The 21,932-nt window shown below is 40.4% G+C and overlaps 2 protein-coding genes across 3 annotated transcripts; both read left to right on the forward strand.

The window, feature by feature from the left end:
- The first annotated feature begins 7,662 nt into the window (after positions 1-7,662).
- Positions 7,663-10,161, forward strand: LOC120294954. The gene is made up of 3 exons (XM_039316109.1): positions 7,663-7,973; positions 9,044-9,431; positions 9,555-10,161. Exons 1-3 carry the CDS (start codon positions 7,926-7,928, stop codon positions 10,052-10,054), a joined length of 936 nt encoding a protein of 311 aa, XP_039172043.1. The 5' UTR covers positions 7,663-7,925; the 3' UTR covers positions 10,055-10,161.
- A 272-nt stretch (positions 10,162-10,433) lies between these two features.
- Positions 10,434-21,780, forward strand: LOC104430034 (vacuolar protein sorting-associated protein 35B). 2 transcript variants are annotated; one of them, XM_039316108.1, is made up of 22 exons: positions 10,434-10,731; positions 10,867-10,963; positions 11,160-11,283; positions 12,364-12,549; positions 13,230-13,317; positions 13,506-13,562; positions 13,645-13,734; positions 13,859-13,981; positions 14,863-14,937; positions 15,013-15,072; positions 16,106-16,222; positions 16,358-16,597; positions 16,668-16,733; positions 16,887-16,976; positions 17,572-17,661; positions 19,020-19,109; positions 19,614-19,682; positions 20,323-20,403; positions 20,518-20,625; positions 20,710-20,813; positions 21,095-21,208; positions 21,281-21,780. In XM_039316108.1, exons 1-22 carry the CDS (start codon positions 10,639-10,641, stop codon positions 21,489-21,491), a joined length of 2,373 nt encoding a protein of 790 aa, XP_039172042.1. In that variant the 5' UTR covers positions 10,434-10,638; the 3' UTR covers positions 21,492-21,780. The 2 variants fall into 2 exon arrangements, with proteins under 2 accessions (XP_039172042.1, XP_039172041.1); XM_039316107.1 differs by having other exon boundaries at positions 10,435-10,731; positions 13,500-13,562.
- Positions 21,781-21,932: the final 152 nt, after the last annotated feature.

Consider the following 21,932-nt stretch of genomic DNA (forward strand, 5'->3'; position numbering starts at 1 on the left):
CAGCATCTGGATCTGAGGCACATAGGGTTTCGATCCTTCGCTGATTCATTCAAGGTTAGTACATTAAATGTAGCTCAAGTCAAAGTATGGATGAGTATGTTTTTGTTAGGTTTATTTTGAACTCTTAAATGTCGTTGTTTTGTGAAGTGATGAGCTAGAAGTTAGACGTGCACATCTTAAGCTTTGATTTGGTGTATTAAAGCCCCCGAATGTAAGTCATTTGTCAACTCGAATCCATCTAAAAAATATACACACTATTCTGAAAATATGACTTGAAGTATGCTGCTGTGATTGTTGAGCATGCGAGGAGGTTTTGTTTGTTGACTTTGCTTCTCTTATGAGTGCTTCATTCGGTTGATTACTTTTATACAATGTTATTGGGTGATTGTCTATGAATTGACGATCAATAATCATGAATTTGAGGTTGATTGAGCGTGATTTGTGTTAATCTGCAATTTCATACCTTTATGATGGACTTATTGTTTTGGCTAAAAATGAAGTGCTAAATGAGGTTTTTGACCTCGAACCCTTCTAGACATAAAAATACACTTCTAGAGCTTTGATTTGATACGTCACACACCCATAGTGGATGTCGTTTGGTTGCTGAAAAGCACATTTGAAATCTGTCAATTCTGTAGCAATTTTAGATTGATTTGCTGTTCTGACTTATTGATGTTCTAGCTGGATTGAGCTAGTAGATGATGTTGTTTGAACTTATGCGGGATGAACTTGCAAACGATATATTGATCGATGATGGAAACCAAATAAATACGCTTAGGAAAACTATTGCATATAAAATAGCAAGAGACCATAATATGCTGGAAATTCCATGAAATTGTATTTTCAACTTTTGTAAATCTGTCCAGGAAGCTCTTTCATTTTCTTTGGCAATTGCACAATGATGACACAAAAATCAACAAAATGTTGGACAAAATCATTTTGGAATATCAAGTTAAGGATGATTTCTCTGAGCACCGTCCTTTCACTTGACTAATAAATAATTATGCTTTATACTTATCACGTATATATTTAAGCATGATATTTGTGAAATGTTTTTGAAGCGAAATTTTTACATGGAATTTTCACGTGGCACGGGACTGAATAATCGTGTATGTATATTTCAATAATGGTGAGAGAACCTTGTATTTCTTCTTTTATGCATTGCTTGTGGCTAGTTAATTTTACCTGGGATTCCGACCAAAAAAAAAAAAATTCTACCCGGGATCATATATTGTTGATAAATGTGAGGAATCCTACGCTATTCTTATATGCACCGGTTGTGGCGGGTAAACGCTTTGCAGCATTCGGGGGTGAGATTGGGTCTATTTTTAACCCTTTCGACCCGCATTAAAGATTTTACAAAAATAAATTGACTCAAAAATTTTGATTAAATAATTAAATGGACTCAAACCGAGGAAGCTGTTTGTGTAGGCTGTTCAGCCCAGTGCGAGCTAATTCGGCCCGAGATCCGCTCCACCCTTGGGCCCATGTACGATCAAAAGAAAAAAAAAGGAAAAAAAAAAAAAGGAACAGGGAAGAAGCGCTCTGTTTCTTCGATTTCAGCCGTCTTCATTTCCTCAATCTCTCTCGGGATCTCTACGGTAGCTTCGGCATTCCATCGATCGGTTCTTCGAGATGCGCGTTCGAATCTAGGAGCGATCTTCAGTGTAATTCCGCAACTCCTCTTCGATCGAACTCCATCACCTGCTAGATCGGTCTCCCTCCATCCCTGTGCGCAAGCGCCTGCTCGTGGATCGGAGCTACGCCGGTCGTAGTTTCGTGTACTGCTTCTCACGGCATGGCGATCTCCGAGCTGGCGCCATCGACCGATTCGGCTCTGGAATTGAGCTTAATGCGGACGATCGAGGATGTTTCCGTGCGCAGCTGTTGTTCGTGATTGCTGTTTTTGGGCACTCGCGTCCCTTTTTTATTTTTCTTTGAATCGATGCTGAGGATGGGAATCGGAGTTTCAGGTGAGTAGGAGATGGAGTGGTCGACGGTGCGGCATGCGGATCGAGGCACATAGGGAGAGGCCTCAAGCCCTCGCAGCCTCACGCGGCGGCGTTCCATCCCCATCGGGCGATTGTCGCCGCGGCTATCGGAACCCATGTCGTCGGTAAATGCCGCTCTCGTGATTTTTCTTGTCTCGCTTCGACGGCTTTGTTTTGCGTTATGTTTCAAATGTTTGGTTTGAAGTAGTTTGGGAGTCATTTGATTGCGGTATTAGTCGGGTTTGTTGTGATTGGCTGTGATCAAGCTGCTCGGTGTGATTAGTTTTGCTACTTTTCGTTTGGTTTCGACTTAAAATGGCCGAGTAGAACTTCGCACGTGGTGCGGTGATTTAGTTGAGTTCCGGTTATTAGTATATGTGTTCTTTCCTTTTTCATTCCCCTTTTATCTCTTTATTCAATTCTTCTTTAGTGTAATTTAACTTTCGTACACTTACAAACATGGCTACAGATGTCGACTTGAAACCGTTTTGCAAGATGGTATATTTGAATGATGACCTTTATTGAAAATTGTTAGATCGACTAGGCATATCCATCAATCAATGAGGTAAAGGTAAAGTTGGAGTTGAAGTTGAACTAGAATCTTAAGCAGAGGAAATGCAATGATAAGTTCCTTACCTTCCCACTACCCTCTAGAACGGTCGGCATGCGGATCCCGAGGCACATAGGGTTTCGATCCTTCGCCGATTCATTCAAGGTTAGTACATTAAATGTAGCTCAAGTCAAAGTATGGATGAGTATGTTTTTGTTAGGTTTATTTTGAACTCTTAAATGTCGTTGTTTTGTGAAGTGATGAGCTAGAAGTTAGACGTGCACATCTTAAGCTTTGATTTGGTGTATTAAAGCCCCCGAATGTAAGTCATTTGTCAACTCGAATCCATCTAAAAAATATACACACTATTCTGAAAATATGACTTGAAGTATGCTGCTGTGATTGTTGAGCATGCGAGGAGGTTTTGTTTGTTGACTTTGCTTCTCTTATGAGTGCTTCATTCGGTTGATTACTTTTATACAATGTTATTGGGTGATTGTCTATGAATTGACGATCAATAATCATGAATTTGAGGTTGATTGAGCGTGATTTGTGTTAATCTGCAATTTCATACCTTTATGATGGACTTATTGTTTTGGCTAAAAATGAAGTGCTAAATGAGGTTTTTTTGACCTCGAACCCTTCTAGACATAAAAAATACACTTCTAGAGCTTTGATTTGATACGTCACACACCCATAGTGGATGTCGTTTGGTTGCTGAAAAGCACATTTGAAATCTGTCAATTCTGTAGCAATTTTAGATTGATTTGCTGTTCTGACTTATTGATGTTCTAGCTGAATTGAGCTAGTAGATGATGTTGTTTGAACTTATGCAGGATGAACTTGCAAACGATATATTGATCGATGATGGAAACCAAATAAATACGCTTAGGAAAACTATTGCATATAAAATAGCAAGAGACCATAATATGCTGGAAATTCCATGAAATTGTATTTTCAACTTTTGTAAATCTGTCCGGGAAGCTCTTTCATTTTCACTTGGCAATTGCACAATGATGACACAAAAATCAACAAAATGTTGGACAAAATCATTTTGGAATATCAAGTTAAGGATGATTTCTCTGAGCACCGTCCTTTCACTTGACTAATAAATAATTATGCTTTATACTTATCACGTATATATTTAAGCATGATATTTGTGAAATGTTTTTGAAGCGAAATTTTTACATGGAATTTTCACGTGGCACGGGACTGAATAATCGTGTATGTATATTTCAATAATGGTGAGAGAACTTTGTATTTCTTCTTTTATGCATTGCTTGTGGCTAGTTAATTTTACCTGGGATTCCGACCAAAAAAAAAAAAATTCTACCCGGGATCATATATTGTTGATAAATGTGAGGGATCCTGCGCTATTCTTATATGCACCGGTTGTGGCGGGTAAACGCTTTGCAGCATTCAGGGTGAGATTGGGTCTATTTTTAACCCTTTCGACCCGCATTAAAGATTTTACAAAAATAAATTGACTCAAAAATTTTGATTAAATAATTAAATGGACTCAAACCGAGGAAGTTTGTTTGTGTAGGCCGTTCGGCCCAGAGTGCGAGCTAATTCGGCGGATCCGCTCCACCCTTGGGCCCATGTACGATCAAAGAAAAAAAAGGAAAAAAAAAAAAAAAAAAAAAAGAGGAACGGGAAGAAGCTTTCTGTTTCTTCGATTTCAGCCGTCTTCATTTCCTCAATCTCTCTCTGGGATCTCTCTGGTAGCTTCTCGGCATTCCATCGATCGGTTCTTCAAATGCGCGTTCGAATCTAAGGAGCGATCTTCCAGGTAATTCCGCAACTCCTCTTCGATCGAACTCCATCACTGCTAGATCGGTCTCCCTCCATCCCTGTGCGCAAGCGCCTGCTCGTGGATCGGAGCTACGCCGGTCGTAGTTTCGTGTACTTCTCACGGCATGGCGATCTCCGAGCTGGCGCCATCGACCGATTCGGCTACGGAATTGAGCTTAATGCGGACGATCGAGGATGTTTCCGTGCGCAGCTGTTGTTCGTGATTGCTGTTTTTGGGCACTCACGTCCCTTTTTGATTTTTCTTTGAATCGATGCTGAGGATGGGAATCGGAGTTTCAGGTGAGTAGGAGATGGAGTGGTCGACGGTGCAGCATCTGGATCTGAGGCACATAGGGAGAGGCCTCAAGCCCTCGCAGCCTCACGCGGCGGCGTTCCATCCCCATCGGGCGATTGTCGCCGCGGCTATCGGAACCCATGTCGTCGGTAAATGCCGCTCTCATGATTTTTCTTGTCTCGCTTCGACGGCTTTGTTTTGCGTTATGTTTCAAATGTTTGGTTTGAAGTAGTTTGGGGAGTCATTTGATTGCGGTATTAGTCGGGTTTGTTGTTGTGAAGAAGATGAAATTTCTCATTTCTATAAAGATAGCCAAGTTTGTAAAGTTTCTTGTATGGATATGAATAAAAATAGAGAGAATTTGAGGCAAAATACGGTTTTACCCAAGGATGGTTGCTACTCAAATGCCTAACCTACTCGCTAACTCAAGTACGGCTTAAAGAGTTTTCTTGGGTAGATTTCCTATCGATTGCAATGCTAGATCGGATGTGTAAATAATACCACATACTAGACAAGTTTGGCACATTGGGCTCATTTAAAAAAATTAGTGCTTAGAAGTTACAATGTTTGAGAACTCCCTTGATTCGGAAGAAGTGGCAAAACTTCCATTGATCGACAAAGACATTAGTTAGCTTCATGAGGCCTGCCATGTCAATAATCATCTACATTCATTTTCTCTTTTTTGACCCAGAATTTTTACATGTCATAATACTTTCCTTTTGCCCAGTTTGGGAAAATGTCTGTATTTCCTATAATCTTTTCTCTGCATGTTGTTTGCCGGTGGTGAAAATGATAACTTTTAATTTTTTTTTGTGTCGCGGCGGAGGACTGAGTGGCCCCGCGGCGCCATTGGGCGGAGGAGGATCGGCGGCCGGCGCCGGCCGCTCGGTACCTCGGGGAGCCACGGGGAGCTCGTGCCCGCCGGAGATCGCGGAGCGCGGCTCAGCGGTGGTCTTTGGGACGCGCGCCGCAGTGGCTGCTCACGCCGGCCGCCGCGGCGCTGGTCAAGCGGCGGCTCCTGATTGACCTCGTCGTCATCGTCCGAGTCCGGGCAGGAGGGAACTTTTCGGTGCAAGAGTGATGGCGAGCGGCGGCATGGAAGGGGCGCATTTGGTAAGAATTGGAGTTGATTATTAGAAATAAAAAAATTTATTCTGTTCTTAAGAACTGATTTTAAGTATTTTAAGTCATTTAATAGCTGTCTAAAATTTCTGATTCTGAAATAGAATTGTGCTTAGTATAATACTTATTAATTTTATTCTAAATTAATTTCTTTTTAATTTTTAAGTAATTTTTTTTACTTCTTTCCTTTTTCTTTTCCTTTTTATCATTTTCTTCTTTTTCTTATGGTCGGGCCACAACCACCGAGGCCGGACAAGGGTCGGCAACCTCATCGGCGTCGCCAACCTCGGCGAGGTCGGCCCTCGTCGGTCGAGCCTCGCCGACGGTGGCGAGGCTCGACCTCGCCGGTAGCCAAGCGGGCCTCACCCAGCCCCAGCGAGGCTCGGCCTCGCTAGCATCGGTGGCTGGGCTTGCCTCCCGACAAGCTCGCCGGATCTCGCCCCTAATCAGCGAGTCTCCGGCCGGCGGCGACGGACGGCGAGCAATGGCGAGAGGATGGTGGACGGCGGATAGCGAATAGTGGCGGGCGGTGGTGGACGGCGATCGCGAGATGGCCGAAGGGAGGAGTTCTTGATTTTGATTCTCAAATTTGTTCTTAGAACAAAAATCAACTTTTTTTTGTTCTTAATTCTATTCACAATCTGTTCTCGGAACAAATTTATTCCCGTGAAAATTTTTTTTTTTTTTACCAAACGCGATTTTAGGCTCTAAGCGATTGGGAAACAAAGAATTAGAATTTGAACCTTTGTTTGGATGGTTACCAAACGAGTTGAAGAGTCTACCCGTGGAAGGTTCTCCTTGGAACTAGCGCGTGTTCTTTGCAATTTGTTTGTTTGGCACCAATACATTGAATATCACGGTTTATTAGGAAAGGAAGTTACATAAAAGACCTCAAAATTTTAATGAAAAGTATAATTTTTCAAATTTTGTTTGTTTAATATAATTTATAAATATTTGCACATCATGCAACGCGGTCTTTAAAAATCTAATTTATATGATGTTGTCTATAAACTTTTAATACATATTCAATTTAGTCCAAAAGTAAAAACGTTTAATAACATCCTTTCATTAGTTCAAATTAAGAAATAATTTAGAACATGTTTATATAATACAAGAAGTAGATTAAATATATGCTAAAGTTTGTGGACCTATTAAATAAAATAAAAATCGACAAGCTATGGCATTGAATATTAGTTTAAAATTCAATAACATGTATTGAACAAATTAAAAATTCATGAACACATTACACACTGATCTAAAATTAAGGGATCATTTATACAATTATCTAAATACTAAAGCAACATATAGTTTTTTTTTTCTGGTCAATAACATATGGCCAAATTACATGGTGCAAATTAAGAATATAAAGAAAAACCTATACGAGTAAGTACACCTATGCTTGAGATTATGAGAGATCAAAAGAGCACCGCATTTATTTTGTTAATTTAAGCAATTAGATTCGATTTTTCAATGACCTTATATTCGAACAAGAGTCGAAATCGGTCTCGACATTTTAACCTAACCTTATCCTTTGGAACTTTTCCAATAATGAGAGGTGGTCATGACTCATGAGCCTGAAAACCCGCTAGACTCGCGTAAGCCTAATCAATCAGCTGGAAGGATTAATTTGGAGAGCCTGGACGAGTAATCTCTTCGCGGAATGGAGTTCCACTTGTCCACTTCGATCGGTCAAGGATATTTAGAGGCATTAATAATCTCTGATAATGGGCGGGCCCAACTAAGAAATCGTCAGGCCCAACGTAAGGCCCGACCCGGCGGCGCCGGTGGGGAAGACTAAGCCGAGACGGAACCATAACAAAAGGGTATTATCGGTACATCACAGCCACGCAACCTTAAGTCGGTCGACCTCTGCTATAAATACGACCCCTGCCTCCCAGCAAAAGGCGGTACAGAAATCAGAATCTTTTGGGGGCTAGGGTTTTCTTCTTCCTCTCTCGCGCGTTCTCGTCTTCTCCATCTTCCTCCTTCCGTCGCGCGCGCGCGCCTGCAGGCGGGATTCCGTCCTCTACTCCTCCTCTCCGATTCGAATCGGGGTTTCGATCCGAGCGCGTGCCTCGCGATCCTCTCTCGTGTGGGTGACCTCTCTCGTGTGGGCGAAAGGCGAAGTCTTTTGGAACGATGTCTCGTTGCTTTCCCTACACGCCTCGCGAGGATGCGTGAAGAGAGGGACGCTGAGGAGACTTTGATGGGGTCTCTTAAGGTTGGTTGAGCAAATTTCTCGGTTTTGTCTCGCAATTTCTCGGTTTTGTCTACGGCCTTGGTTTGCTCCGGCCGTGATTGGCGGGGGTCTGGGTAGCGATTTGTACATGTGATGTGAGGTTTGCCTGGATCTTGAGGTTGCCGCCGGGTGGAAGGTTGTGTTGCGCGTAGTGGTAGACGCTGGTTGCCTGTGTATTTTCTGGATCTTGTAATTATGGGGTTCTATGTTTTGTACATGATGGGGGCAAGAAGTGAAAGGAGCAAACTTTGTCCATATTCTGTGTTTAGTGTTTAGTGAGGCAATGCTTTCTGACGTACCCAGCTTGGGTGCCATTCTTGTAAAGATTTAAAGATTGTAGTTCCTGCCTGGTGCCTTTGTTTGGTATTTGTTGCACGAGTAATTTGAACTTAAATACTAAATAGTTTGATGCATCTACGAAATATGCGAAATATGCGGACTTGCACCTATTCAAATATGCGAAATATGCGGACTTGCACCTATTCTTTGTTGGGTTAATTTCAGTGATTTGGACTAAAACTTATGACCCAAAAAAACACTAAAACCGTTTTGTGAGATGTCTTATCGTGCATCTAATCTTTAATCCTGCTAATGATTAACAATAAACTGGGTGTATGGCTTGTTTTAAATGGCGACATCTGTTTCATGTATTCTCCAAGTTATTTCCTGAGATTGACGAACACACTCAATTTTGTCTGTTTATTTGTACTGGTTTGGCATCCTTGTATAGATTTCCGAAATTGGTTTATTATCGATCGGATTTGATGGTGCCGAAAAATTGTCATATTGGCTGCTGATGCTAGCCTTTTTAGATGTTCACTAGCAACAGGTAGAAATAATGTTATCTACCTCTGCCTATGTTGTTTTTTCTGCTGGTTGGGGGTGAGTGGATTGATTGGACCTGAATGTGTCGGTTCTTTCATGTGGAAAGAACAAGAAAACTTGTCTTATTGCGACCAATGCTTTATGATAATGCTTGGTCGTGCTTGCTTCTTGGTTTCCTGGTCCCTGGTTTCCTGTCTCTGTGCTAAATGTCTTCTGGTGCTTTAAAGCTCCAGAAGGAAAAGCAGAAGGTGGCTGAGACAAAAAGAAGTAAGCCAAACAAGAGGGAAAAGGAGGAGACCGAAAACCCCCTGAAACCCTTTGCTGGTAATGTTGGTAATGTTAGCAAGGTAAAGAAACCACCGACACCGGCAGGAATGAGGAAGAGAAAAGTTTTTGATTCAGACTCCCCTCCAGTGAGTAAAGACTCCAAAATGGGGAAGAAAAAAGTTTTTGATTCAGACTCCCCTCCCATGAGTAAAGACTACTCTGAGCAAGGGGAGAAGAGTTCAATTACAGAAGAGCATGAGCAACCAGTTGGTTACCTATCTGATGGGAGCAAGAGCAGCAGCAACAAGAGTAGACAAGATGCCTCGACCTCTAGCATTGAACGGCGTGGTAAAGTTTTGTTCATTTGCATTTGTTTGGTGCGTGGTAAAGTTTTGTTCATTTGCATTTGTTTGGTTCTGGTGTTTGGTCTTGGTGATTATATTTGACGGATCTATTTTTTTGACATTATAGGCAACATTCTCAGAATCCGGTTGAAACGAGCAGCAGCACCTGAGAGTCCATTTGTTGGACAACCTGAGTGCACTACATCCGGAAGAACAGATTTTCTTTCTAAGCAGCATTTGCATGAGACGAGTCATGCGCCTTGTCAAATAAACATCCCTTCGGCTACTGCGAAGGAGGAAGCGAAGGAGGCTTTATTGGTGAAGCCAGAAGTCTCTCCTCAATTAGATACAGCATTTCCGACTGTCCCTCCATCAGCCAGAAATGAATTGTCAGAGCTTGAATCCACATATGAAACTCTGATAGAGCATTGGGTGCCCCTTCCTTTGGATCACAGACTTGGTGAACCTGATGATGAGGACTGGCTTTTCAAGACGAAACGCGTAGAGGGTAAATCTCAGCGGCCTAAAGTAGGGGACGACACAGCAATTTCTTTTACTTGGCCGCCGCAAGCCCATTATTTACCTGAGGCCGAGATTTACGCCTTGCCTTATACTGTTCCATTTTAATTTTTTTTTCCGTTCAAATTACTTTGTAAAGCGGCACAGATGTACATAAATTGAGCAAAACGAAAGAGAAATTTTGAGCAAAATGAAAGAGAAATTTTGTCCCTTTACCTTATCTAGTAGTATGGAAATTGTCGCTCTTTGATTCAAAGATGATCAGAAATGGCGCTTGGATAAACCTGAGGTCCGTCGTACGATCTCGTGGACCCTGCTCAAAAACCGAACTGTGCTGAATGTCGCTGCTGTTGGACGACAATGATTCATGATGTGATGAATGGAAGTGATTTGCGTTTCATATGCAACTGGAAATGCGGGCGTTGAAAAACGGTTATTATGTTGGTTGGTAGATCTCGACATCACATTCTCCAAGTCTTACCGACTCGTTTTGTAGGCCCGCCGCGCGGCGAATCATTTCGTAGCGCAGGAAAAATTGGCTTCTGCTAATTCGGGAGTGGTGACCGATCAGGGTCGCGTACGGCTCCCGGCATCATTCGTTCTTCTTCCCGTTCGCCCGTGATTAAGCACGAACAGCTCCTTCTCCGTCTCTCTCTCTTCCTTCTGGGGTCCAATCTCTCGGACCGGCGTCGATGGTGCTGGAAAGACCCGAGGACGAGGAGAAATGGCTGGCCGAAGGGATCGCCGCCATCCAGCAGAACGCCTTCTACATGCATCGCGCCCTGGTACTCTCTCGCCGCCCCGTCTCCGAACTCCTCCTCCCCCTTCCCCCGATCGCCGCCGCCGCCGCCGCGTCGGGGTGTCGTTAAAAACCTGGCTTTCTGATCTCGCTGTTCTCGCTCGATCCTTTCTCGTTTCAGGACGCCAACAACCTGAGAGAAGCTCTCAAGTACTCGGCCCTGATGCTGTCCGAGCTCCGGACTTCGAATCTCTCTCCCCACAAGTATTACGATCTCTGTACGTCCCTCTCGATCTCTCTGTCCCCCTCCCTGGACTTGCTGGCGTGGAGTGATTCTGTTGCTATCGAAATTGCTCTCTTTCGATGTGGTTCGGTAGATTCTGAACTTGGAAGGCGATTGAGCAAGGTGTGCTCGTTTGGTTTGGTTTTGTTTTGTCGGTGATTTAGCCGTTTTTCGGTTTGGTTGACCACTAGATATGAGAGCTTTCGATGAACTGAGGGGGCTGGAGATGTTCTTCAAGGACGAGGGCAGGCACGGCGTTTCCATAGTCGATTTGTATGAGCTCGTGCAGCATGCTGGCAACATATTGCCCCGACTGTAAGTGACAGGAATGTGCATAAACGCCATTTGGTTGGCAAAGCTTTTTGATTATGGCCTCATTCTTCTCTTCTGTTTTTCCATTCTTTTTGGGCGGAACTTCTTTCTTTTGGTTATTTGTGTCTTCTCAGCTTTGCTATAACGTGTTTGTTTTGATTTGCTGACCATACGAATTTAATCCATGATCTTCATAACTGAATTCAGCTGTTACAGCATGGTAGCTTCTGGTGTGTGGTTTAACCTTCTCTACCCCTGCAATCCATCTACAAACCCTTTTTATGAGTAGCCATGATGTATAAAGTCAGGTGATTATTGGAAGTTGTTAAGTGTGAGAAAAAAGCATTAGCTCATACTGTCCTTTGCATGAGCTGGAGTAGTCCCAATTTGATAGAGAGATCGATTATCGGCCGATATATAAGTGAGCCCCACCCTGAAAGGCCACCACCTCTAGTGCTCCTTGGGGGCTTGGCCCACATGAATCAGGCTGAGTCGTTATAAACAATATCTGAGCAGTGCACCAGCCGAAAGTGTGGGATTATCCTACCTGAAATTTATAGTGGTACATAAGTGCGCAACCCACCACCAAAAGGCACTACCTTTAATACTTCGTGGATTGGTAGCCAGAAAAAATAAAGTCTGGATGTTTGTAATATGCATGAAGGTGGCAATGACATTCTATTTCACACAATGACCATGTGGATCAGAGAACTATGTCTGAGTGCGATTTGTTTCGCACCATGTACGCAAATCAAGTCATAGCATGTATGTTAATCAATCACACTTCACTGTATTGCCAGAGAAGAATGCCAATCAAGATTCTCATATGAAATGACCCTTAATTCCAGGAGTTGATGTTGCCTCATCCAATGCACTTGTTACATCTGTAGTAACTTTTTCTTTATTACGATGCTTCGTTTCTAACTCCATGGGAATGCATCTTTTTTCTCGTTGACATTTTTCTGTAGCTGTATTACTATCTTCATCTTGTTATGTGTATCCTTCACTCACACTTAGATCACATAATTGTTTCCCTGCCAATCTCTTCTGAGTGCATTTTGAGCTTTTATCTTGGAATTTCAGCTATCTCCTATGTACTGTGGGATCTGTGTACATCAAGTCCAAGGAAGCACCTGCCAAGGATATCCTTAAAGATCTTGTTGAGATGTGCCGTGGTGTTCAGCATCCAATACGGGGCCTGTTTTTAAGAAGTTACCTATCTCAAGTCAGTAGAGATAAGTTACCTGACATTGGTTCTGAATATGAAGGGTATGAGTACTTGTTCTATGCTTTTCCACTTCACATTCAAGTTCATTAATAGGACCGGCCTTCTCTTCCTGGATACAGATCTGCATGCGAGACAGGCTGACATTATGATGAGGCTTGTACTCTAATAGGCAAATATATTGGTATCTGCTCGCTTAATGAAAAAGTCACAAAATACATGTTAACGACTCATGCTCTATTTCTTATTTCTGTCCCTTGTTGGTTCTGTTCAAGGTGGAGATTGACTCTTCAAGAAAGTACGAAGAGACAGAGAATCATGTCTGAGTTTGTACTTGTAGTGAAATTTCACTAAGATGCAAACTTTTTCTTCCTTCCTTCCTTTCTTCTTCCCATCCAGGATAATGTGGTCAGATTTGATGCATTCTCTCTGTATACTGTGTTTGGCAAGCTTGTAGTTCAATAGTACTTCTTCTACATACATTGAGTTGTTTATTGGTAATTAAATCCTCTTATAGATCCAAACTATAGAATACATCTAGTGCTGAGGTATTGTGGCTTCATTAGTTTCGCCTCGTAGTTGTATCTTTTCTGGGAATGTCAGTTGCTTCATATATCCTTATGTAGTATATAGTAACAAATTGGACATGATTAGTGATTGGCTACAAGTCAATCGTCTCGATCAGTTGGCCTCTTGATTTATCAGCTTTCATGTCAACCTGCAGAGGTGGCGACACTGTTATGGATGCTGTTGAATTTGTGCTGCAAAATTTTACTGAAATGAATAAGCTTTGGGTCCGCATGCAGCATCAGGTGAACCTTGCTCATCCTTATGATATACTTCAATGACATTTATGGTGCCATGGTATCTGCAATTACATGCTACAAGTGAATCATGAAATTATAATTTTTTTGGCATGTAGGTCTTATGGTGCTTGTCTGTCATTCATTGTCTTTGGTGATCCTGGGTTGAGGCATTCAATTTGACATTCTAGTCGCAGGGTCTTGGTCGGATTAGAGAGAAGCAGGAAAAAGAAAGGAGTGAGCTTCGTGATCTTGTAATAATCTGACATTGTCTCCATCCAAGGTTCAGCTCTGTTATATTAAGACACATAAATTAATCATGACTAATTTTCCCAGGTAGGGAAAAACCTCCATGTTCTTAGTCAGATAGAGGGTGTGGATCTTGAAATATACAAAGAAACTGTTCTTCCTGGGGTCTTGGAGCAGGTATCATGATTGATTATAGGCATTGACTATCATTTTCATTCTGGTTACTGACTTTGAATTTTGTTTCTTCCAAAGCCTGGATCATAGTCTTTGATAATATCATGATAAAATTGTCTTTGAACAGGTTGTCAACTGTAAAGATGATCTTGCCCAGTATTATCTGATGGAATGCCTGATCCAGGTCTTCCCAGATGTATACCATTTGCAGACCCTTGAGGCGTTATTGGGTTCTTGCTCTCAGCTTCAGGTGGGCAGCTCTTTTGTATACTTACCTTATTGATTTAATTAGCATGTTTGTTGCTATGAATAGAACACAGCATCTTGCCATCACTGCTGCTGCTGCTATGATGACATTGCTTCTACCACCTTTTCCCTTATCTATGTGTATTGACTCTATTTCTCACAAAATTGAACTTAAATGAAGATTACTTATGTATTTGAAAACGAGTTTACTGTTGTGAGACTGGCATAGGGTTCCTGGTCGATTATTTCAGTGTAGCAGTCATACTATTACAGTTTCCATGAGACTTGCCTGAACATCCAGATCTTTTAGCCAGTAAAAACAACTATTGCATGGGAAGATCAAAGTATCACTAAATTGGATGGGAAGCTTGCCAGCTTTGCAATTGGGAGCTACGTTCTATCAGAACTTCGAATTCACTGATGAGTATCAGATTTCCTTTCAACTGGCTCTTTGGCAGTGCGAAATTGTCAGTATCAATTTACATGCTCATTTTAAGATACAAAAAAATTTCTTTTCAAACTGGCTCTTTATTACTGCCAAATTGCAAATATTATTTATAGCTCATCTTAAGATATAAAACGGTGGATCTTGGAAAAACAATGGCTTATTTATTTGTTCTCTAAAAGAAAGAAAAACGTGACCTCTCCCATGGTCATCCTGCACTGAGCAGTATACTTTCAAGTTTTTCCTTTCCTTTCCTTTCCAACTGATATTATGCAGGACTGTGTGGTAGAGCTTCTCATAAGTAGGTATATGTCATCTTCAAGAACCCATTAGTACGATATAATTAATGCTGCTAGTCGTTGAAGAAAGATAAACTGATAGATCCCGTAGAGATTTGAACTTTTATTCTTTCATTCATCTGACTTAGTTTTGATACTCAGCCAACTGTTGACGTCAAGATGCTGCTGTCTCAGTTGATGGATAGATTGTCAAATTATGCTGCCTCAAGCCCAGATGTAAGTTAGCTTAATAAAAGCTTGTGCAGATCTTCTTTCTCCAACTTTATTGACATTTTCTTTGGTTAATGTCAGGTATTACCAGAATTTCTGCAAGTGGAGGCATTTGCTAAGTTGAGCAGTGCCATTTGGAAGGTGAATAGCTAAGTTTGTGTCCTGAAGGAAATTCAGGCATCAGTTTCTTGTAAAGATCCCAAAATTCAATTCATGATAGTTCTTTTAGCTGTTCTGAGCTTACACCAAGCTGCAGACTCCTCCCAAATTTTAGGTAGTCATATGGAAAATATAGATCTGGATTTCAAAGGACATTAAGACTTTATGAGAGTAGCTGAACAATTAATCACAAAAACAAATTTGGGGATATATAGCCAGTGGTCCTTAAAAAATTCACCCAAACTTAATGCTCCTTCTTTTGCAAACTATCCCTTAAGTATTCATTTTGACAATAGTTGGTCTTCATCCTCATTTAGGTGAATTTGAGTCGTGTGTTTTGGATGGCAGCTTCCTGGTTGGAACCCAAGATTTGCAGTTATACTTTATTTAAATTTAAACTTCTCCCATTATATGCTTCACATGGAAGAAACACTATCAGCTTGTACTTAATATGAGGTCTAGGGTAGGGACCAATTGATTCTAAATGATTATTGAGGGAATTAGATGTTCTAATGTATAAAATTTGGGACTAAAATTGAAGTGTGGAAATTGATAAATGGGGAGGCAAGCAAAAACATAGAGAGATTTGAGCGAAGGACCTATTTTGACACTATGCAAAATTTAAGGGATGACAGTAAATTGATTTGAAAGCTTAGGCTATTACATGAAAGCATTTTTTTATACTTAAATGAGGTAATTATAGGAAAGAATTTATCCTAGTAAGGATGTATTCTAGAACATGTAACTGCTAATTGCATTTACTTGTTTGAGTTTGACAAGAATGCATTGAAACAGTGAACAAATATGTGGAGACGAAGAATTCATATTGCTCGAGAGCATTAGATTACAACTTTAAAAGTCTGAGGAACCAAATAATCCAAGCCTATAGGAAATACCTAGAGCAAACCAAATCTAGGTCTTCTCTATTTCCTTCAATGATTTTATGTCTTCATGGAAAAATTTTGAAACTTAAAGTATGTAGGATCCAGGTTAACGAGTTACAATCTAATGGCAGGTTATAGATGCCCACGCTGAGATGCCAGTTGTTGGAGCAATTTCTTTGTATGTTTCTCTTCTCACATTTACTCTCCGTGTCCACCCTGATCGGCTTGATTATGTGGATCAAGTTCTGGTATGTGCTCTTCTGATACTTATTAAACTGATTCCAGTGACAATGGATCATGTCTTGAGATCATACTTCATGTCACCATCAATTTAGAGAGGTGTGTGGGCATGATCTATCAATTCTGTGAAAACTGTTGTGCAGGGAGCATGTGTTAAGAAGCTCTCTGGCAAACCAAAGCTTGAAGACAGAAGAGCAACAAAACAAATTGTTGCACTCCTGAGTGCTCCAATAGAGAAATACAATGATGTTGTCAGAGCCTTGACGCTTCCTAATTATCCACGCGTCATGGAATACCTTGATAGTTCGACAAACAAACAAATGGCATTGGTTATAATTCAAAGCATCATGAAGAATAACACCTGCATCAAGGAGGCTGATAAGGTCTGTATCACCCTTTCGCTTTGTATTTCTTATTATGAATTTGTGACTAAATTCTGAATTTGGTTTGTAGGTTGAGGTGTTGTTTGAATTAATTGAAGGACTTGTTAAAGATGTGGAGGGAATAGCTGAGGATGAGGTAATGATAAGTATGTTATCATATTTTTATTTGCAAATTGTGTCAATAGGTATTGTTAAATAATGTTATTTGACATATATCTTTGTTTGTTCAACATTACTTCACTTCATGCTCTTTCCTGCTCACTTTTATCATATCAAACATTTACTGTAGCTTGATGAGGAAGACTTCAACGAAGAGCAAAATTCTGTTGCTCGCCTTATACATATGCTATATAACAATGACCCAGAAGAAATGCTTAAGGTAAATCATGTTCTGATGCATGTTTTATGCTAATTCTCTATGGTAATAATGACTTAGAGAGAAGAGTTATCTGTTATTGGTGTCTGCATATGTGCTTTTATGAACAGAATGGGGATTTGACAGGAAGGGAGACAACTTGTCTTGTTTGTTAAGGACAAATGACATCACCTGGGAAATTTAAAAAAGTGGTCTGATCACGTCGCATGTGTACATCTTGGACTATGGAAAAGTTAGATTGTCTCATATCTGTTTGTGAATTACTGCTGTATATCTGTTAAGAGTTCCAGCTCAGGAACAATATTTTTTAACATTTTGACTGATGAAGAAATCCTTTTGATAGTGTTTTACAGAGTTATGATGGTTAGCTTTATCATAGGGAGAAATGTGGTCTGGGTATCTTGAGTAGAGATTAGAACTGATCCTGATTAATGGGTTATTTAATTAAGTTTAATATGTTATTTATGATGTAACCAATACTTTTCTAACTTCAAGCAACAATGGGTATCATCCAGTGTCCTCTGCTTTTATCATTGCTTAATGTTTCTTTGACCATGAAACGGCTGGTAATTTATTCCATAATTTTTCTAATTTGCAGATTATATGTGCAGTGCAAAAGCACATTATGGATGGAGGTCCAAATCGCCTGCCTTTTACAGTTCCTTCGCTTGTTTTTTCTGCCCTCAGGGTATGCTTTATTTCCCCCTCTTGACTGACCTGTTGAAAACTTTTAATTGATTATCCACATGGAAAGTAGACAGTGAGATCCGAAACGGATAAAAATTCGCAGAAATAGAATCATCTGAGAATTGGTATAATATGTTTCTTTATTCCTGCCCCCTTTCCATTTACTTTGTTGTTGGATTGCCCGTCATATTTATGCGAAGAAGGGACTCCTCCAAAGTAAGTAGCTTATATTAGTCACTTTCGGGTTCTCTAACTGCTGATTTTCATCTCCCCTTTTAGCAGGTATTTGATGTGCGTAAATTACTTAGAGGTCTAGAATTCAGTGTTTGATGGAGGAACAACTGGGTAATGGTATCACTACATCTGAAGCATAATTTACTAATTAAAGTCTAGATAATCTGTGTTTTAGATGAAATAGCAAACTGAATGCGGGTAGATAGACCTGCTTAGCTTCAGCCTTCATCACTAACTTTTGAATCTGAGTTCTTTTTGGTCTCTCATTTAACAACCTAAAGACAATGCATCCATTAGGCAAAAGTTTCCAGGTTGCCATGAATTAATACTGCATTATGCATCCATTAGAGCTCTTTTATGCTGAATATATCAGGAATTGTGAGGTAGAGTTTCTTTTGGCAGCATCGTCTATTCCAATATAAAAAGGAGATGCATCACAGATGCTTAAACAAAATGTTTACGTGGCTCCCATTACTTTAACATATAAAGGGGGTTGCTACAACAGTCACAATCAAAAGCTTGATAGCCGATTGCTTGGAGTCATTACTTTATTGATTATTTACTCTTTGCATTTGTTAAAATTCCTTTTTCCCCTTTTGTCCCCTACCCACCTTCAGACAATATGAGCTCAGATTTTCTTTGCTTAAATATTCTCAACCAGCTGGATAATTTTCTATGATAAATCCTATTATTTCTTTAGTTTTGTGACTGTACTCTGGCATCAATTTGAATATTCTGAACTGGAAGTGAATTAAGGCGACAGTTTTTTGTCAGCTTGCATTTCATGTAATCCGTGTTTTTCCCCTGTTGTATCCATGTAAGCGTGAGTTGGATTTTGAGAAATATCTGTACTCTGGAGAGATATGAATATGATTTTTAAACCTGCTTGGGAGCATACACAAGGATAAATACTGCAACTTTTGAAGAATGTAAGCTTAAAATATTTCTACTTACTAATTCTGTAAGAATGGAACAAATGTTAACCCAAAGAGACTTATCCGGAGTAGTTGGCCATCTTCAGAGATTTAGGTCCAGCAGTTGGTCTTCAATTTTCACCTGGAAGTGTGTAGTTTGATCTTGAAAACTATATATTAACTGCGTGGGACATTGTGTTGCAATCTACAGTTGGTCAGGCAATTGCAAAGTCAAGATGGTGAAGTTGTGGGAGAAGAATTGCCTGCAACTCCTAGAAAACTTTTCCAGCTTTTGAGCCAGGTGTAGTTATTTAAGTTTGTTACTGCAACTCTTTGTAGGTCAAGTTACCTTGTTATGCACATGGACTTTTTCATCTTTCCATTCTCAGTTTTTTGGCAATTTTAATATTCTAGTACTGAATGATTAAAACTTGAACAACCCCATACCTGGTCCTCTTTCTTAGTATGAATTCGCATCCTAGGAGCCCATGCCCCCACTGTTCTAATTTTTCACAACTCTGCTCTTCTTGCTTGCCCTGGCATAGGTGGGGAGGAACCCCCAACCACCCCCACCCGCAACCCAAAAACAAACAAAAAACCCTTCTAAGGATTGGTCAGCCTTCCCAGCTTGTTCCATATGACTTGTAGTGGTTTCGACCTCAGATGATCCATTGATAGCTCATTCTTCTTTACCACGAAATTGGACATTGTTGGGCAAAGTCTTTACTGGAACCAATGCAATTCTCACCTGTTTGTTAAAAAAAAAGTAAGATGCAATTCTCACCTTTCATCACTTTTGTTTCAGATAATTGAGGCTCTTTCATCTGTACCATCACCTGAACTTGCACTAAGGTTATATCTGCAATGTGCAGAGGTACACTATGACCTTCTCCTTTCCCCGTCCTCTTCTACCAAATGAGGTGTAGTATGATTTAGTTCCTCATCAAGGTAGAAGAAAGAATTCCTTTCTTTTATTTTTGCTCAGAACTGAAAAGCTGCTAATGCTTCTAACATCATATGCGTTAGATTTTTCAGAAAGATATAGGTGACCCTAATTTTCATGACTTTTAAGAGAATTTATTCTACTTCTGAAATTACTGCAATTGGGATCACTTTTGTCAACATTACCTGACTGAAGATTTTAAAAGTGTTAGTGACCTGATTCAAGATAGAGCCAACATTGGGTAACCACTTTCGTGAGATACCCCAAAATTCTGTTTCTTTCAAGTAATAAGCCTTTATCTAATTTGAGCCCTTGTCAGTGTCTAAATGAGTTCCATGTTAGTCTTGCCCTTTCACTTGCTATGTTTAGTCAGGAAAATAATGTCTCAGGCTTTCAGATCATTTGCATAGATTTTGTACATTACTCTAATACTCATAATATTTTCCATTACAAAGAGACTCGTGATTTCCTTATCAGTAATTGTGTGTAGTGGCAAACAAGGCTGTGCTATGTGCAACAATTTTAACTTTCAGTTTGCATTACTTTTTTGGCATTGCATGTGGAATGCTAGGCTGCCGGCGATTGTGATCTTGAACCAGTGGCTTATGAATTTTTTACCCAGGCTTTTGTACTATATGAAGAAGAAGTTGCGGTAATTGCTTCACACTGTTAATATGATTAGTTATGAGATTTCGACTCTTTGACTGACAAATGAGGAACTAAGACTGTATGCTTTGGACCCATTTTCTTTTGCAATATTTTTAAGGACTCCAAAGCCCAGGTTACAGCAATACATTTAATTATTGGGAGTCTCCAGCGGATGACTGTATTTGGTGTTGAGAATAGAGATACTTTAACACACAAGGCAACTGGGGTAATAATGCTTGTAGATTTTTCTGCTTCTTTCTCTAATTAAATTATTTAGGTTATAGCCTAAATTTTCTCCCATGTCTGTCAGTATTCTGCAAAGCTTCTGAAGAAGCATGACCAGTGCAGAGCAGTTTATGCATGTTCCCACCTTTTCTGGGTCGACAGTCAGGAAGGCATTAAAGATGGAGAAAGGTGCCCGCTTCCCTACTTTTACCTTCACTTTTTTCAGCTTCTGTTGGGGACTTGTTTGTGTTTATGCAATAGGAAAAGGAAAAGGAATACTTGTGTCAATATTCTCCTTTGGGGGATTCATTTTTGCGATTGGATCAAAATCAAGGAAGTCATTCCTTTGCTGGGATGACGAGTATAATTTTCTTCATTGTATTTGACCTTCGTTAGTTTTTGGGATGTGCTCCTCATTTCAAATGTTTTGCAAGAGCATGAAATTTTGGATTTATCTCCTGTAACTGCAGGGTTCTACTTTGTCTTAAACGTGCTTTGAGAATAGCAAATGCAGCACAACAGATGGCCAGCGTTACACGGGGTAGCGCTGGCCCAGTCACACTTTTTGTGGAAATCTTGAACAAGTGAGTGAGATTATAAAAATTCAGTCTTCTTTTTTGGTTCCTTGGTGCAGTTGACGAGAATTTGTGTTTCAGGTACCTCTACTTTTTTGAGAAAGGCAACCCACAGGTCACAAGCTCTGCAATTCAGAGCCTGGTTGAGCTAATAAAGAACGAGATGCAAAGCGATTCCACAACCCAGGATCCAGCTTCAGATACATTCTTTGTCAGCACAGTTCGGTACATCCAATATCAAAAAGAGAAGGGAGGCATGATGGGCGAGAAGTACGAGCCAATTAAGGTGTGATCTCCAGTTGAATCGTAGATGATATATTCAAAACACAATGCGGGTACGCGTGTGATTCTTTGGCCGGGGCACATGTTTTTGGGGAAGAAGAAGCCTGACCAGAGTTTTGGCATGGACTCTTCAAGAAAAGAGGTGGCTTGGTTTGCTTCGACATAGATTATGATGGTCGGGGAAAAATAAGTTATTTGGTTCAGATCAACAAGTGGTTTACTGTAATTCGAATGTGAATGAGATAAACACGCCTCTCTTGTACAGCTATTCTTTTGTTCTTTTAGACCTTTTCGTTCCCGTGAGGCAAGATTTCTTTGTGTTTTCGCTTGAGTTACATTACATGCATACCCATTTTCCCTTCTTGCTTTGACGAAAACCAAACACGTTACCTCCAAGAAAACAATAAATAAATAACGACGACAGCTATAAATAATCGAGATTTTGTGCTGT

The sequence above is a fragment of the Eucalyptus grandis genome, chromosome 6 (assembly GCF_016545825.1).
Source record: "Eucalyptus grandis isolate ANBG69807.140 chromosome 6, ASM1654582v1, whole genome shotgun sequence".
Lineage (NCBI taxonomy): Eukaryota > Viridiplantae > Streptophyta > Magnoliopsida > Myrtales > Myrtaceae > Eucalyptus > Eucalyptus grandis.

What these genes read in the sequence shown, in the direction of transcription:
- LOC120294954 (XM_039316109.1), top strand. Translation starts at nt 7,926, where the DNA reads ATGCGTGAAGAGAGGGACGCTGAGGAGACTTTGATGGGGTCTCTTAAG. An exon ending in CTTTGATGGGGTCTCTTAAG is followed by an intron (nt 7,974 to 9,043) that starts GTTGGTTGAGCA and finishes GGTGCTTTAAAG; the next exon opens with CTCCAGAAGGAAAAGCAGAA. An exon ending in CTCTAGCATTGAACGGCGTG is followed by an intron (nt 9,432 to 9,554) that starts GTAAAGTTTTGT and finishes TTGACATTATAG; the next exon opens with GCAACATTCTCAGAATCCGG.
- LOC104430034 (XM_039316107.1), top strand. Translation starts at nt 10,639, where the DNA reads ATGGTGCTGGAAAGACCCGAGGACGAGGAGAAATGGCTGGCCGAAGGG. An exon ending in TTGTTTTTTCTGCCCTCAGG is followed by an intron (nt 17,662 to 19,019) that starts GTATGCTTTATT and finishes TGCAATCTACAG; the next exon opens with TTGGTCAGGCAATTGCAAAG. An exon ending in TATATGAAGAAGAAGTTGCG is followed by an intron (nt 20,404 to 20,517) that starts GTAATTGCTTCA and finishes AATATTTTTAAG; the next exon opens with GACTCCAAAGCCCAGGTTAC.